The 13327-nt window shown below is 50.4% G+C and overlaps 1 protein-coding gene across 1 annotated transcript in view; it reads left to right on the top strand.

The window, feature by feature from the left end:
- Nucleotides 1-13327, top strand: part of VWF (von Willebrand factor) — a 177000-nt gene that overhangs the window by 88668 nt on the left and 75005 nt on the right. Inside the window, exons 19-21 of the mRNA XM_010330022.3 lie at nt 5294-5397; nt 7220-7358; nt 11027-11161. Coding sequence (XP_010328324.3) covers nt 5294-5397; nt 7220-7358; nt 11027-11161 — 378 coding nt within the window. The remainder of the gene's footprint in view (nt 1-5293; nt 5398-7219; nt 7359-11026; nt 11162-13327) is intronic.

Genomic DNA, 13327 nt, shown 5'->3' with positions numbered 1-13327 from the left:
ATCTTGAACTCCTGACCTCAGGTGATCCGCCCACCTCGTCCTCCCAAAGTGCTGGGATTACCGGTGTGAGCCACCACGCCCGACCTTAAAAACTACTTTCTTTCCTTTTTTTCAGGATCCCCGAATCTAGACTCTCACCCCCCAGTTTTTATGACATATAACAGATATGACATGACTCTGCCAATTTCCCTAAGATTTCCTGAACACTTTAAGTTTCTGTGCTTACGTCCTCATGGGCTGGCCTTTGCCCAGGGACTGCACTTTGAGTAGCTCTGTCCTCAGCCGAAGATGGTCTCTCCTCCTGTACGGCGTCTCTCCGTGTCCACTGTACGCCCAGAACCATCTGTTTGAAAATGTTGGGGGGCAGAGAAAGAGCCCCTCTCTTTCTGATTTGTCCCAGGCCCCGCACCTGCTTAGAGCAGAGGCTTTCTTGTTGACCCCACAAGCTGCAGGCTCTGTCTGCTCCTGTCATCGTGCAAAGAGCCTCATACTTCTAGGTTCGAATTCTGGCTCCTGGCATCTACTTGAGTGACATGTTACTTAACGTCTCGGTGCCTTAATTTTCTGATCTGTAAAATTGGCTTGCAGGCTGTCGGGAAGACTGGAGGTGAGAGCCGCAAGCACATGGGAGGTGCTTATTGAGTGGCGGTTTTATTTTGAGACGAAGTCTTGCTCTGTTGCCCAGGCTGCAGTATAGTGGCATAATCCTGGCTCACTGCAACCTCCACCTCCCGGGTTCAAGCAGTTCTCCTGTCTCAGCCTCCCAAGGAGCTGGGATTACAGGCGCCCACCACCATGCCTGGCTAATTTTTGTATTTTTAGTAGAAACCTGGTTTCACCATGTTGGCCAGGCTGGTCTTGAACACCTGACCTTGGGTGATCCATCTGTGCGTCTGCCCCTTTAAGTTAGAATATTATCTGCTCCCACCACTAGGTGACAGCAAAGCACAACCCACTGCCCTGCTCACCCTTCCAGAGTCCGACCACAGTGGTAATTCCAGGACCGTCGTAGAGCGGGGAGAAGAAACCCTGAGCTGGGTCAAGGCTTCATAGTTGTACAGTGGAAATTCCGGTCTCCTGATCAGGGCTCCTCCGGTCTGAAACACTTAAGGCTCTGGTGGAAATGTACCACTGTCGGGGAGATGCTCACTTACCCGTTGAAACCTAGCAGTTACGTCTGTCAGACTGGCATCCGGGTCTGCCAGTATTAGGGGCCTCTTGGCAGTGAGAAGTGTGTTTATGTCCCTGATCCCAGGATGTCCAGTTTCTTCACTGGCCACATATGAAGACTAAACAGTTGGCCACCGCTTTTTTTTTTTTGAGATGGAGTCTTGCTCTATCACCCAGGCTGGAGTGCAGTGCCAACGTAACTCCAGGAGCATCACAGAGGGCCGGGGCAAAGAAACCCTGAGGCCCAATTGCAACCTCTGCCTTCTGGGTTCACGCAGTTCTCCTGCCTCAGCCTTCTGAGCACCTGGGACTATAGACACGTGCCACTATGCCCAGCTAATTTTTGTATTTTTAGTAGAGACGGGGTTTTACCATGTTGGTGAACCAGGTTGGTCTCGAACTCCTGACCTCATGATCTACCAGCCTCAGCCTCCCAAAGTCCTGGGATTACAGGCATGAGCCACCACACCCTACCAGGCACCACTTCTTAAAGCTCAGAGCTTGGGTTCGGGGGTACGCCCAGAGGCGGCCTCACATGGGGGCATTGCACGTTTTAAAAGGTCCAAGGAAGGGCCTGTTTCAGAAATATCTCCTGCATGCTCCACAATTTGTCACTCAATCAGGCTTACTGAAATATAATAAGCAAAAAATTCATTTTGGTTAACAAGCGAGAGGTTTAAAAAAAGCGGAACTTTATAAGTTCTCATAGGAAGAGCCCCCACACTGAACAAGGAGTTCTTTCCTCAGATTGCTCTTCTCCTAGCAAACTTCTGGCTGAATTCAGCTATTTTGGCCTGAAAGTACTGATGGGGTAGGTGAATGAGTGAGGGGCAGTTGGAAGGTAAAAAAGATTTTGGGGAGCGGGTCACGATGGTGTTCGTGTATGGAGAGTTCAGAGACAATGGAGCCTTTTCAGAGAAGGTAGCAAAACTAGTTTTTTCCTACTTTATAATTTTTCTTGGACTGACCAGCATGTAGGACCACGTTCTCAGCCGAGCCCCTTCTGACTGAAGATGTCATGAGGTGATGAATGATGTGATGAGTATTTCTGCCATGCTTTCTTCTGAAGTCTTCAAGAGACATTCATAGACTTTATCTTAGTAGCCTTCTGATGTCCCAAAGGGATTAACCCTAGGCAGAGATGGTCCTCTTCATGTTAACTGTGAGGTTTGAGTGACCTGCCACAAAATTCGGTCAGGGACTGCTGCACTGGCCTGCCCCTCTTCTCTGCACAACTCCCTTCTGGGTTCCTTCCATCCCCTGAATCACCCCTTTATTTCTACGCCTTTCTACCTCCGTGAATTTCTACCTCCCTGAATGTCTGTAACGCTTTGGGATTCTCTGGGTGTTTTTAGCTGGGCTCTTGTCCCCTGCTGTTCTCTCCCAAGTCAGGAGCCTCATGCTGTGGCCTGGAATCCCTTTCCTCTCCTTTAAGGCTGTGTTTGGCTCCTCTCTGGCTCTCTTATGGCCCTAACTCACACCACTGTGGCTTTCATAGCAGTTCTCATTTAATATCAAGGTCCTATTTTAATATTGCTGTCCATGAATTAATAATCTCCTCTTGCTAACACGAGTCAGGGCAGAAAGCAGCCAGGTGGTTTGCAGTGGGTGCTCAGAAGGAGGAGGAGGTGGCTGGGTGCGGTGGATCACGCCTGTGATCCCAGCACTTTGGGAGGCTGAGGTGGGTGGATCTTGAGGTCAAGAGATCGAGACCATCCTGGCCAACATGATGAAACTCCATCTTTACTAAAAATACAAAAATTAGCTGGGCGCGGTGGCGTGTGCCTGTAGTCCCTACTCGGGAGGCTGAGGCAGGAGAATCACTTGAATTTGGAGGTGGAGGTTGCAGTAAGCTGAGATTGTGCCACTGCACTCTAGCCTGGTGACAGAGTGAGACTCTGTCTCAAAAAAAAAAGGAGGGGGAGGTGGTGGTGGCTGCAGTCATGAGTCAAGGCGTTGTTATCTCACAGCCGAGCTGGACTTGAGTGTTCTGTCTGCTGGAGTTGGGCTGGGCTTCTACAGACCCACACCTGGGTGAAAGCAGGGACTCCCTGGGCCATGGATGCATGGTGGGTTGGCCCATGGGTTGAATAGCATGGCGAGAGGTAAAACCATAGAGCATGCAGACCAAGAGGCCCGGAAGCCCCCAACTCGCCTGCCTGAGGGTGAGGGGCAACACACGTGCTGCTGAGGTGAGGCGAGCCTGACTCTGTTTGCTGGAGTCCATCCCTGCATCACTTCTGCCCCACGTGACATTTGCTACAAGGAGGCTTATTATCTGATTTCCGTGGACTGTAAGATCCCACGCCTCAGTCATTCTTATAGCAGCCACTAGGTGGCAGGCCTCAGGCTTAAGTCGGAGCGAACACAGGTGGGGGTGATGTGGAAATGAACCCTAATTGTGACAGAGGCTTTGCAGGCTCTGCTAGAGAGAGGTTTTTCAGCCCCTCCCAGCTCCTACCAAGGTACCATCTTTCCTCCTGGGTGCCTAAGGTCATTCTCTCCCAAGAACAGATGTTCTGGGAGGTATGAGCTACCAAGAGTGGAATCCACCTGCTGCTGCTTCTCTGCACTGTCAAGCTGCCCCATCAGCTGGGCTTCCGCGGACGCAGGAACACCTCCTGAGGTTGGGGGAAGGTGGCCTTAAGTAGTGGAGTATTCTTCCTATTCCCCTCTACCCCCCCCACCACCTCCCACACACAACGCTCAGACACTCACATATGATTCTAGCCTGGGTCGTGGAAAGCCCTTTGTTCAGCCCAAGATTGCTCAGTTCCTAGGGACTTGTCTAGTTCCAGGCCTGGGAACTCAGGCTTGTCTGGGGAGTGACTGGGTCTTCTGGAGCTGGAGCTGTCCAGACCAGGAGCTGCTCGCCCTGCAGGTAGCTCTGGGGCCAAGGTGCCACAGTCCTTCACTTGGGGGTGACCCAGGCTTTTTGAGAGCCCCCAAGCCTAGGCCACACCAGGGCAGGCATCCAGGGCTGCCCCCCAGAGTTGGGACAGAAGCATGTCTGCATGTGGAACTCAGAGTGGGTTTGGCTGGCTCTTCCTGAGCCCACTGGTGTTGGTGGTTCTTCGTTCTTTTTTTTCCCGCAGCCGCAATAGACCTGAGGAATACAGCAGGCTCACATACATCGTTTCCCAAGGGGTGAGGACAGGGAAGTAGAGCTTACCCCGTGGAGAGTGAATCAGAATCCTGGAGACTGGGCCGGAGCGGGCTATGGCTTGGACCAGCCCCCGGACTCTCGTTTTGATCTATTTCTACCTATGCCCAGCATTCAGCCCTCACCTCTAGAATATTAAGTACATATTAATTTTATTCAATACAGCATACATTTTCTTTAATTATAAACATAATACATGCTCATTGAAGACCATTTGGAAAAAAAATTTTTTTAAACTGAAAAAGAAAATAAAATCCTCCCACTCCCCTATCCCAGCTCACCACCTGGAGGTAAATTCTATATTTCCTTCTAGTCTTTTGTGAAATATATATAAATTTGGAACCATATGTACATACAGTTTTTCTTCCTATTTTAAAAATTAACAGCATAAGTATTTCTCATTTAAGATTCTTAAACCATTTAAGATGCTTCCAAAGGGCCATTGTCATAGCACCACAGGATATGAGGACCTGGTAATTCCTTAATGGATTTAGCCATTTTCCTACTAAGCGTTTCCAATGTTTTTACAACGATAAATAATTCTCCGGTAACCTTTGTCCATAATTCTGTTTCCCCTGGAGAAATCCTTTGCTTGGGATGTCTGGGTGGAAGAGTATGTGCGTTTCAAGGCCTCTGGACGTGACGTTTTGAAGTACCTTCGTGGAAGTGTCCAGGTTACAGTGCCCCAGCAGGGCATGAGAGGGCAGAGGGCCGTTTTTAGTTGATGGGCAGGAGCCGTGTAGATGGGAACCCACGTTTGCCAAGCCCCAGCCTGGGCTTGCGCTCCCTGGCGTGGCCTGCGGTGGAAGCTGTGCCCGGCTCAGCCCTGGTCCCAGTGCCGGTCCCATTGCTGGGCTTGCCCGTAGGCTCAAGTCTCAGACAACCCTTCCTGGAGCGGGCTGGAGGAGGGCTTTAGATCGGTCACTGTGGCCTAAAGACTTTTGAATTCATTTCGCTTAGGTTCGGCATGAAAACAGATGTGTGGCCCTGGAAAGGTGCCCCTGCTTCCATCAGGGCAAGGAGTACGCCCCCGGAGAAACAGTGAAGATTGACTGCAACACCTGGTGAGGCTCTGTGACGGCTGCCCGGGGACCCAAGCCCTGTGGGGGGATCGAGGGCACATGCGGCCACGGGGCCTTCCACACTTGCCTCCAGCCCCCTGTGGGAACTTGGTTCCGTCGGCCGTTCCTCTGTGCCTGTGTTTCTCCATCTGTAAAATGGGGAGAATCTTTCTCATCACCTGTGCCCCTCCTGCACAGACACTGTTCAACAGGTTAGTACAGTATTGCTTAGCAGAAATACTTGGGACTTGTTTTGGATTTTGGATTATTTTGGATTTTGAAATATTTGCATATACGTAATGAGGTGTCTTAGGGATGGGACCCAAGTCTGAACATGACATTATTTATGGTTCATAAATACCTTATGCACATAGCCTGAGGGTAATTTTATACATTTTTTTTTTTTTTTTTTTTTTTTTGAGATGGACTCTGGCTCTGTCACCCAGGCTGGAGTACAGTGGAGTGATCTCAGCTCACTGCAACCTCGACTTCCCTGGTTCAAGCAATTCCCCTGCCTCAGCCTCCCGAGTAGCTGGAATTACAGGCATGTGCCACCACATCCGGCTAATTTTTTTGTATGTTTTTAGTGTAGACGAGGTTTCACCATGTTGGCCAGACTGGTCTCGAACTCATGACCTCAGGCAATCCACCTGTCTCGGTCTCCCAAAGTGCTGGGATTACAGGTGTGAGCCACCGTGCCCAACCTACACAATATTCTTAATGTTTGTGCATGAAACCAAGTTTGTGTACAACCATCAGTAAGTGAAGGTGTCGCCCTCTCAGCCACCCATGTGGTGTCATATTGGTGCTCAAAGTTTAGAGTTTCAGAACATGTTGGACTTCAGATTTTTGGATTAGGAACGCTGAACTTGTACTTCTGTTCAGGGAGACGGGCCCCGGGGAAGACAGGGACCTTGCCATACCAGTCATTGCATTTGTGGCCAAGCTGCCAGTGGGCACGGGGTCTGGAGGGTCCTTTCCTTGCAGGCCTTACACTGCCCATGAGCACATTGTGAGTGTGCCTGCAATGGCGTGGTTTGAGGCGAGGGTGGCTGGTTGCCTTTTCTCTTCTCCTTGGCTCTCCTGCATGTAACCCCTTGCCCTGTTCACGCACCCTGCCTTTGACTTTATGGCTGTGCACAGCCTTGGAAAGAGGCCCACTGGACACAGGCAGAGAGGGTTGTCCCTTGTGCTTGAGGTCTGAGCTTACCACCTCTGATGCACAAGGGGGCTTCTTGATGTCCGCTCTGGTTCCAGGTGGTAGCAGGGTGGGACACGTGGCAATGGGCAGATCCCCCTAGATTTTAGCATGTAGCTACGAACGTGTTTCCATGTAGCTGTGCACACAGAACTGCTCCTGGCGGAAGCGCACGCTTCATCCCTCTTTTCCAGACTCTGGGCGTTCTTGCTGTTTTGTCTGTTTTTTTTTCCCATTAGCCTCAGGATTTCAACCTCAGTGTGTCTGTTTTACGGAGACCTGTGGCCAGTCTCAGATAGATGTGGCTTCTAGGGTGAGGCTGAGCGAATTTATATAGAAGGCCTAAAGAGCATCCGAGCTTTCTCTCTGGCTGCCTGACTCACTTTGGACAACCCCTTCCCTGCTTTGCCTCAGTTTCCCCCTTGTAGAGAGAGCAGCTAGGCTACCCTCTCTCCTTGCTGTGCCCTGTGCTGGCCACTCCAGGCTGCAGGTCCTCGAGATCCTGGGACTTTCTGGAGGGTTGGGAGGCACCCAGAGTGTTCTGTTTCCTTTATTGTCTCCGTTGCCCAGATGGGCCACTAAAACCCAAGGTACCCGACTTGTCATACCTGCCATGACTGCTCCTAGTGTCTGTCGGGACCGGAAGTGGAACTGCACAGGCCACGTGTGTGACGCCACGTGCTCCACGATCGGCATGGCCCACTACCTCACCTTCGACGGGCTCGAATACATGTTCCCTGGGGAGTGCCAGTACGTTCTGGTGCAGGTGAGAGGCGGGGACATGGGGAGAGGGTGCTGTCTCTCTCTAGGAGGGGCGGGAGGTATGCCCTTCCACCTCCTCCTTGTGGGTCTGTCTGCAGAAAGAACTCTGGGGTCTGGCCTCTACTGGACTATTTTCCAGTCCTTCACAGAAGTCCTGAAGCGATACGGGACTTGAAACTCAAAATCAATGTCCATTTTCCTTCTGCTCACCTGGAGAATTATAAAACAAGACAGACGCTTGCTTGCTGATGAGGCTTGGTGTGGGGGAAGGGCTACCGGCAGGTGACCTCGGCACGGATGTGGAATTAGAAAAATGTGTCTGTTCCTTCTGCAGACACAGCCTCAGTCCGGGTGCATAGCTCAGGGAGTGGGTTGGGCTGGGAGCTCAGCACCCTCTGCAGTGCACAGTCTGCAGGTGGCAGGTGTTGTGTGGTGGCCCTGGACAGGGGGTTGGTTGAAATGACCACTGGAGTTTGCATTCCATGGTACGGCTCTGTGGGATTCTCTGCCATTTTAATTTCTAACCTGGTATAATTCGGAATGGGAGGAGTGGGAGGATGGGACACAGGAACGTCATCCTGCCCAGCGGATGAGACCCATCCCAGGAATCCTCACCCACTGGTGAGTGCGGTAGCAGCCCCTCTGCCTCCCACTCCCCACTGTGTGGATTCTTGTAAGTTTCTCTTGCTGATTGACATCAAGTATGTAAGCAAGGAAGTAAGAGTGTTTTTCTCACCAGAGCCGAGGTGCTGATTTTGTGAAGATTTAAACAAATATGGTCCCTCTGTCTCCATTCCCAGGAGGAGGGGGTGGGTGGGGGCTTGGCGTGGTCTGAATGGAAGACCACAAACCCATAGGAGCCCCAGCTCCAGAGGCTGAGTTGCAGGAGCTGGTGAGTCAGGTAGCATGGGTGACTGCGAAACAACCACCTTCGTAGAGCGTTCTGGGGATGGGGTGGAGCCAGCAGCAGCCTCTGCAGTCCCCACCACACTCGGGCTGACCCAGAGAGGCAGGCAGTGTGCTGGGGACACAGGGCATGCAGACCAGGCAAGGAACCTGTGAGCTGGTGGTATGCACCTGCCAGAGCTTTCCCACAGATTTTATATAAAGTCTCCCAGCCTCAGCTGCAAATGATGAGGCAACATCAGCTTTGCAGAGCAACTACCCAGCCAATTTCAAATCTGAACATCCAGGAAAAAACAATTAATTCAGTGCAATGAGGACCAGCCGGTCAGCATCTATTACTCCCAGCCCTCCCCGGCCCAGGCTAGCTTTCCCAAGTGGACCGGTTTGAAAGACTCCCCTCCAAACGGTGCCCTGTGTGTGTGGCTTCTTCCTTTCCCACAGCTGGTTCTGTTGTCTTCTGATGTGGTGTTCTGGGGCCCCTCCTGTTTCTGCCATCCTCCTTTGGGGAGTATCAGGACCTAACTCCCTCTCTTTTCAGAAATCTCAGTTGAGGATAAGAACAAATAAAGCACTCACACCCTTGTTCCCTCTTTTAACCTTCACCATCCATCAACCTAACACAAAGCCGTTTAACCTAACAATCTCATTAAGTTGAATGGAATCTTACAGAGGTGCAGATTGTGTGTGTTGTACAGACATATGTATGTATGTGAGTGTGTGTGTGTGTATGCATGAGTGTGAGTGTGTGAGTTTATGTGTGTATGAGTACTTGAGTGTATGTGTGTGTGTATGTGTATATGGGTGTATGTATGTGCGTGTGTGAATGTATGTGTCGTGAGTATGCGTGTATGTGTATGTGTGTGTGCATATGTGAGTGTATGTGTCGTGAGTATGGGTGTGTGTGTATATGTGTGTGCATAGGTGAGTGTGTCATGAGTATGGGTGTGTGTGTGTATGTGTATATGCATATGTGAGTGTATGTGTCATGAGTATGGGTGTGTGTGTGTATATGTGTGTGCATATGTGAGTGTATGTGTCCTGAGTATGGGTGTATGTGTGTGTGTATGTGTGTGTGCATATGTGAGTGTATGTGTTGTATGGGGGTGTGTGTGTGCATATGTGAGTGTATGTGTCATGAGTATGGGTGTATGTGTGTGTACGTGTGTGTGCATATATGAGTGTATGTGTCGTGAGCATGGGTGTGTGTGTATGTGTATATGCATATGTGAGTATATGTGTCATGAGTATGGGTGTGTGTGTGTGCATGTGTGTGTGCATATGTGAGTGTATGTGTTGAGTATGGGTGTGTATGTGTGCATATGTGAGTGTATGTGTCGTGAGTATGGGTGTGTTTGTGTGTATATGTATGTGCATAGGTGAGTGTATGTGTCATGAGTATGAGTGTGTGTGTATATGTGTGTGTGCATATGTGAGTGTATGTGTTGTGAGTATGGGTGTGTGTGTGTGCATATGTGAGTGTGTGTCATGAGTATGGGTGTATATGTGTGTACATGTGTGTGCATATGTGAGTATGTGTCATGAGTATGGGTGTGTGTGTATATGTGTGTGTGCATATGTGAGTGTATGTGTCATGAGTATGGGGGTGTGTGTGTGCATGTGTGTGTGCATATGTGAGTGTATGTGTTGTGAGTATGGGTGTGTGTGTGTGCATATGTGAGTGTATGTGTCATGAGTATGGGTGTATATGTGTGTATGTGTGTGTGCATATGTGAGTGTGTTGTGAGTATGGGTGTGTGTGTGTATATGTGTGTGCATATGTGAGTGTATGTGTCCTGAGTATGGGTGTGTGTGTATGTGTATATGCATATGTGAGTGTGTCATGAGTATGGGTGTGTGTGTGTGCATGTGTGTGTGTATAGGTGAGTGTATGTGTCATGAGTATGGGGGTGTGTGTGTATGTGTGTGTGCATATGTGAGTGTGTTGTGAGTATGGGTGTATGTGTGTATGAGTGTACGTATGTGCATGTGTGTGAGTGTATGTGCATACGTGTGTGTGTGTATGTGTGTATGGGTGTGTGTGTCAGAAAGGTAAGTGGTTTGTTGAGCGTTACCAATAGGTGGCAGAATCAAGATTCATACCTGTTTTTCTAAGTTGAATGTTTTCTCTTTTTTCCCATCATACCACAATAATAACCACCACGGAGGTGTTTGCTGGGAGGTATTTGCCAGGAATGTGACCCCTTTTGCTTAATTTTCTATGCAATTGACCAACAAGGACCGGAGCTCCCTTATCCTCTCTACATCTCAAGCCGGTAGCTCAGGACCTGTGGCGCTGTGTCAAAACATCTTTGGTTCCATTTCTGGGCCAGCAGTTCAGAGGGATTCAACCAGAATTTAAAGCCACAAAATGCCTTGTGGTCAAACTGTCCCAGTTAACCTGGGTGGGACTCTAGGCATGGGCTCCAGTGGGACACAAATGGGCTCTGGGAAAGGCCTTTGAGCCTGGTACATACATCAAAGCAGGCACATGGCACCTTCCCTCCCTCCCCCTCCTTCCTCACCCCTACTCCACTCACTGCGGGCACCTGGCTCATCTGTCGTGAGTGAGGTTGACACACCTGGGCGTTGACCTGGGCATATCCCCCGCCTCCCCCACGCACAGACAGAGTCACATACGCACAGCCACGGACATGGCAACATCCTGCAACACATATTCAGAGGCCTGCCATGAAGAGATGCCAATCTTCCGGTCTGGTGAGAGCCAGTGGGGATAACGGCCCTCTCCTGGCACGCCTCTTTCCCCAGGATTACTGTGGCAGCAACCCTGGGACCTTTCGGATCCTGGTGGGGAATGAGGGATGCAGCCACCCCTCAGTGAAATGCAAGAAACGGGTCACCATCCTGGTGGAGGGAGGAGAGATCGAGCTGTTCGACGGGGAGGTAAGTGCAGCCTCCTCTACTCCACCCTCACGTCCCGCCGTGTGCATCTGTCACTTCCTGGGAACATTTTCCAAGCGTTCCTTTAGAACTTGTGTGAATGGAATGATGCCCAGCCATGAAAGATGAGGTAGAGCTATTGCATCGGACTGTGCCGTATTATTTTATGAGAAACACAAGTGGCAGAACAATAGGGATGACGCAATCCCACTTTAGCGACAGTGAAGAGTGTGTGAGGAGGATGTGTGCATGTGTCTGCACAAACATGGGAAGAACCCATGCTCACCTCTGGAGTGGGGTGGGAACTGGAGGGTAGCGGGGCTGTGTGTGTGTGTGTGTGTGTGTGTATGAAATGATGATGTTACGGGATATGTTTCATTTATGTTTTTATGTTCTTTTCAGAGAAAAAGAAACATTTTCTTTTTTGAGATGGAGTCTCACTCTGTTGCCCAAGCTGGAGTGCAATGGTGCGATCTCGGCTCACTGCAACCTCCACCTCCAGGGTTCAAGCGATTCTCCTGCCTCAGCCTCCCCAGCAGCTGGGACTACAGGCGCATGCCACCACGCCCAGCTAATTTTTTGTATTGTTAGTAGAGATGGGGTTTTGCCATGTTGGCCAGGCTGGTCTCGAACTCCTGACCCCAGGTGATCTGCCCACCTCAGCGTCCCAAAGTGCTGGGATTACAGGCGTGAACCACCACGCCTGACCAGATAAACATATTTAAAGGAGCTCAAAGGAGGAGTAAACGGATTCAGTCCCCTGTGTACTAAGAGCTTAAGAAGTAGTTCTCGGGGGTATAAACAAGACTCCCTTAGGAGATCTTATTTACAACGTGGATCCTGGAGTTCCATCCTGAGATTCTGACTCAGTAGGGCTGGGTGAGGCCCAGGAACCTGCATTTAAAGTTGCAGGTCATCCCTAGGCCACAGTTTGGGTTCAGCTTCTCTGACTACATGTGGTGCTAGGAAGGCCCAGGCTCTGGGCTCAAACCTGTCCTGCTGTCTTCATTTTCTCCATTTTCCCCCATGGCCTCAGCCTGCATCTCTGCCTTCTTCCAAATACCCACCACTGACCTCAGGGGACGGGAGGTGAGTTCTTCACCATTACGGAAGAAAGCTGCTTAGCAAGCATGACGTATTAACTGTGGGGCAGCGGTGTGTCAACTCCATGTCAAAGAACAGCTCTCTTTAGGGCAGAGTGACAGTGATGACGTTGAACAGGGTGTGCGGGCATGTGAGGGACAGATTTGCGCACGTGATTAGCTCTGCATGTGATATGTTACTAACGAGAGGACCTCTGCAAGGGGGTGATGGTGGTTCTCAGGCTCGGCCTCAGTCTGATGAATTGGGGAGTCCGCCACGCATGCTGAAATGGGCCTTGAGGGTGCAGCACTGGCTGGGACTGGGCCGAGTCAGGGACTCAGGTCAGAGCCCTTCTCGAACCTGCAATATGTGATTCCTGGCGCTAGCCCTGAGCTCCTCAGTTTCCTTTCCCTTCAGCTCTGCCTCCTGATGACCGTGGCTCTGGGGAGGGGGAAGTAGTGGGATACAGGAAAGGTGAGAGTCTACTGCTTATTTTTATTTATTTATTTTGATACAGAGTATCACTCTGTTGCCAGGCACCAGGCTGGCGTGCAGTGGCACAATTTCGGCTCACTGTAACCTCCGCCTCCTGGGTTCAGGCAATTCTCCTGCCTCAGCCTCCCGAGTAGCTGGGACTACAGGCACACACCACCAAGCACAGCTAATTTTTGTATTTTTAGTAGAGGTGGGGTTTCACCATGTTGGCCAGGATGGTCTTGATCTCTTGACCTCGTGATCCGCCCACCTCGCCCTCCCAAAGTGCTGGGATTACAGGCTTGAGCCACCATGCCCGGCCTGCTTATTTTTATAGAGGAATAGATTTTTAAAAAATCGACTAGAGATGCTTAAAATCATTGCCATGTTGTAAACCTATCTAGGGGACCGCTGTTTGTTTAATGACCAATCGCCGATAAAACACCTTTTGTGGAGCGATGGATGGTTTCTTCTGCTCATTGGTTTTATAGTACTTTAATTTCATAGTCGGGGTTTTGCTGCTACCTCTGTTATCGTCTCTTGGTCACGGACGCCTGGAGAGTGGTGATGAGATGGCCACGGACATGTTCTGGCATGGGGCTGGTCCCGCGG

This window comes from Saimiri boliviensis, chromosome 7, assembly GCF_048565385.1.
Source record: "Saimiri boliviensis isolate mSaiBol1 chromosome 7, mSaiBol1.pri, whole genome shotgun sequence".
Lineage (NCBI taxonomy): Eukaryota > Metazoa > Chordata > Mammalia > Primates > Cebidae > Saimiri > Saimiri boliviensis.
The sequence above is the reverse complement of the archived record's forward strand: the minus strand, read 5'-3'. Positions and strand labels throughout refer to the sequence as shown.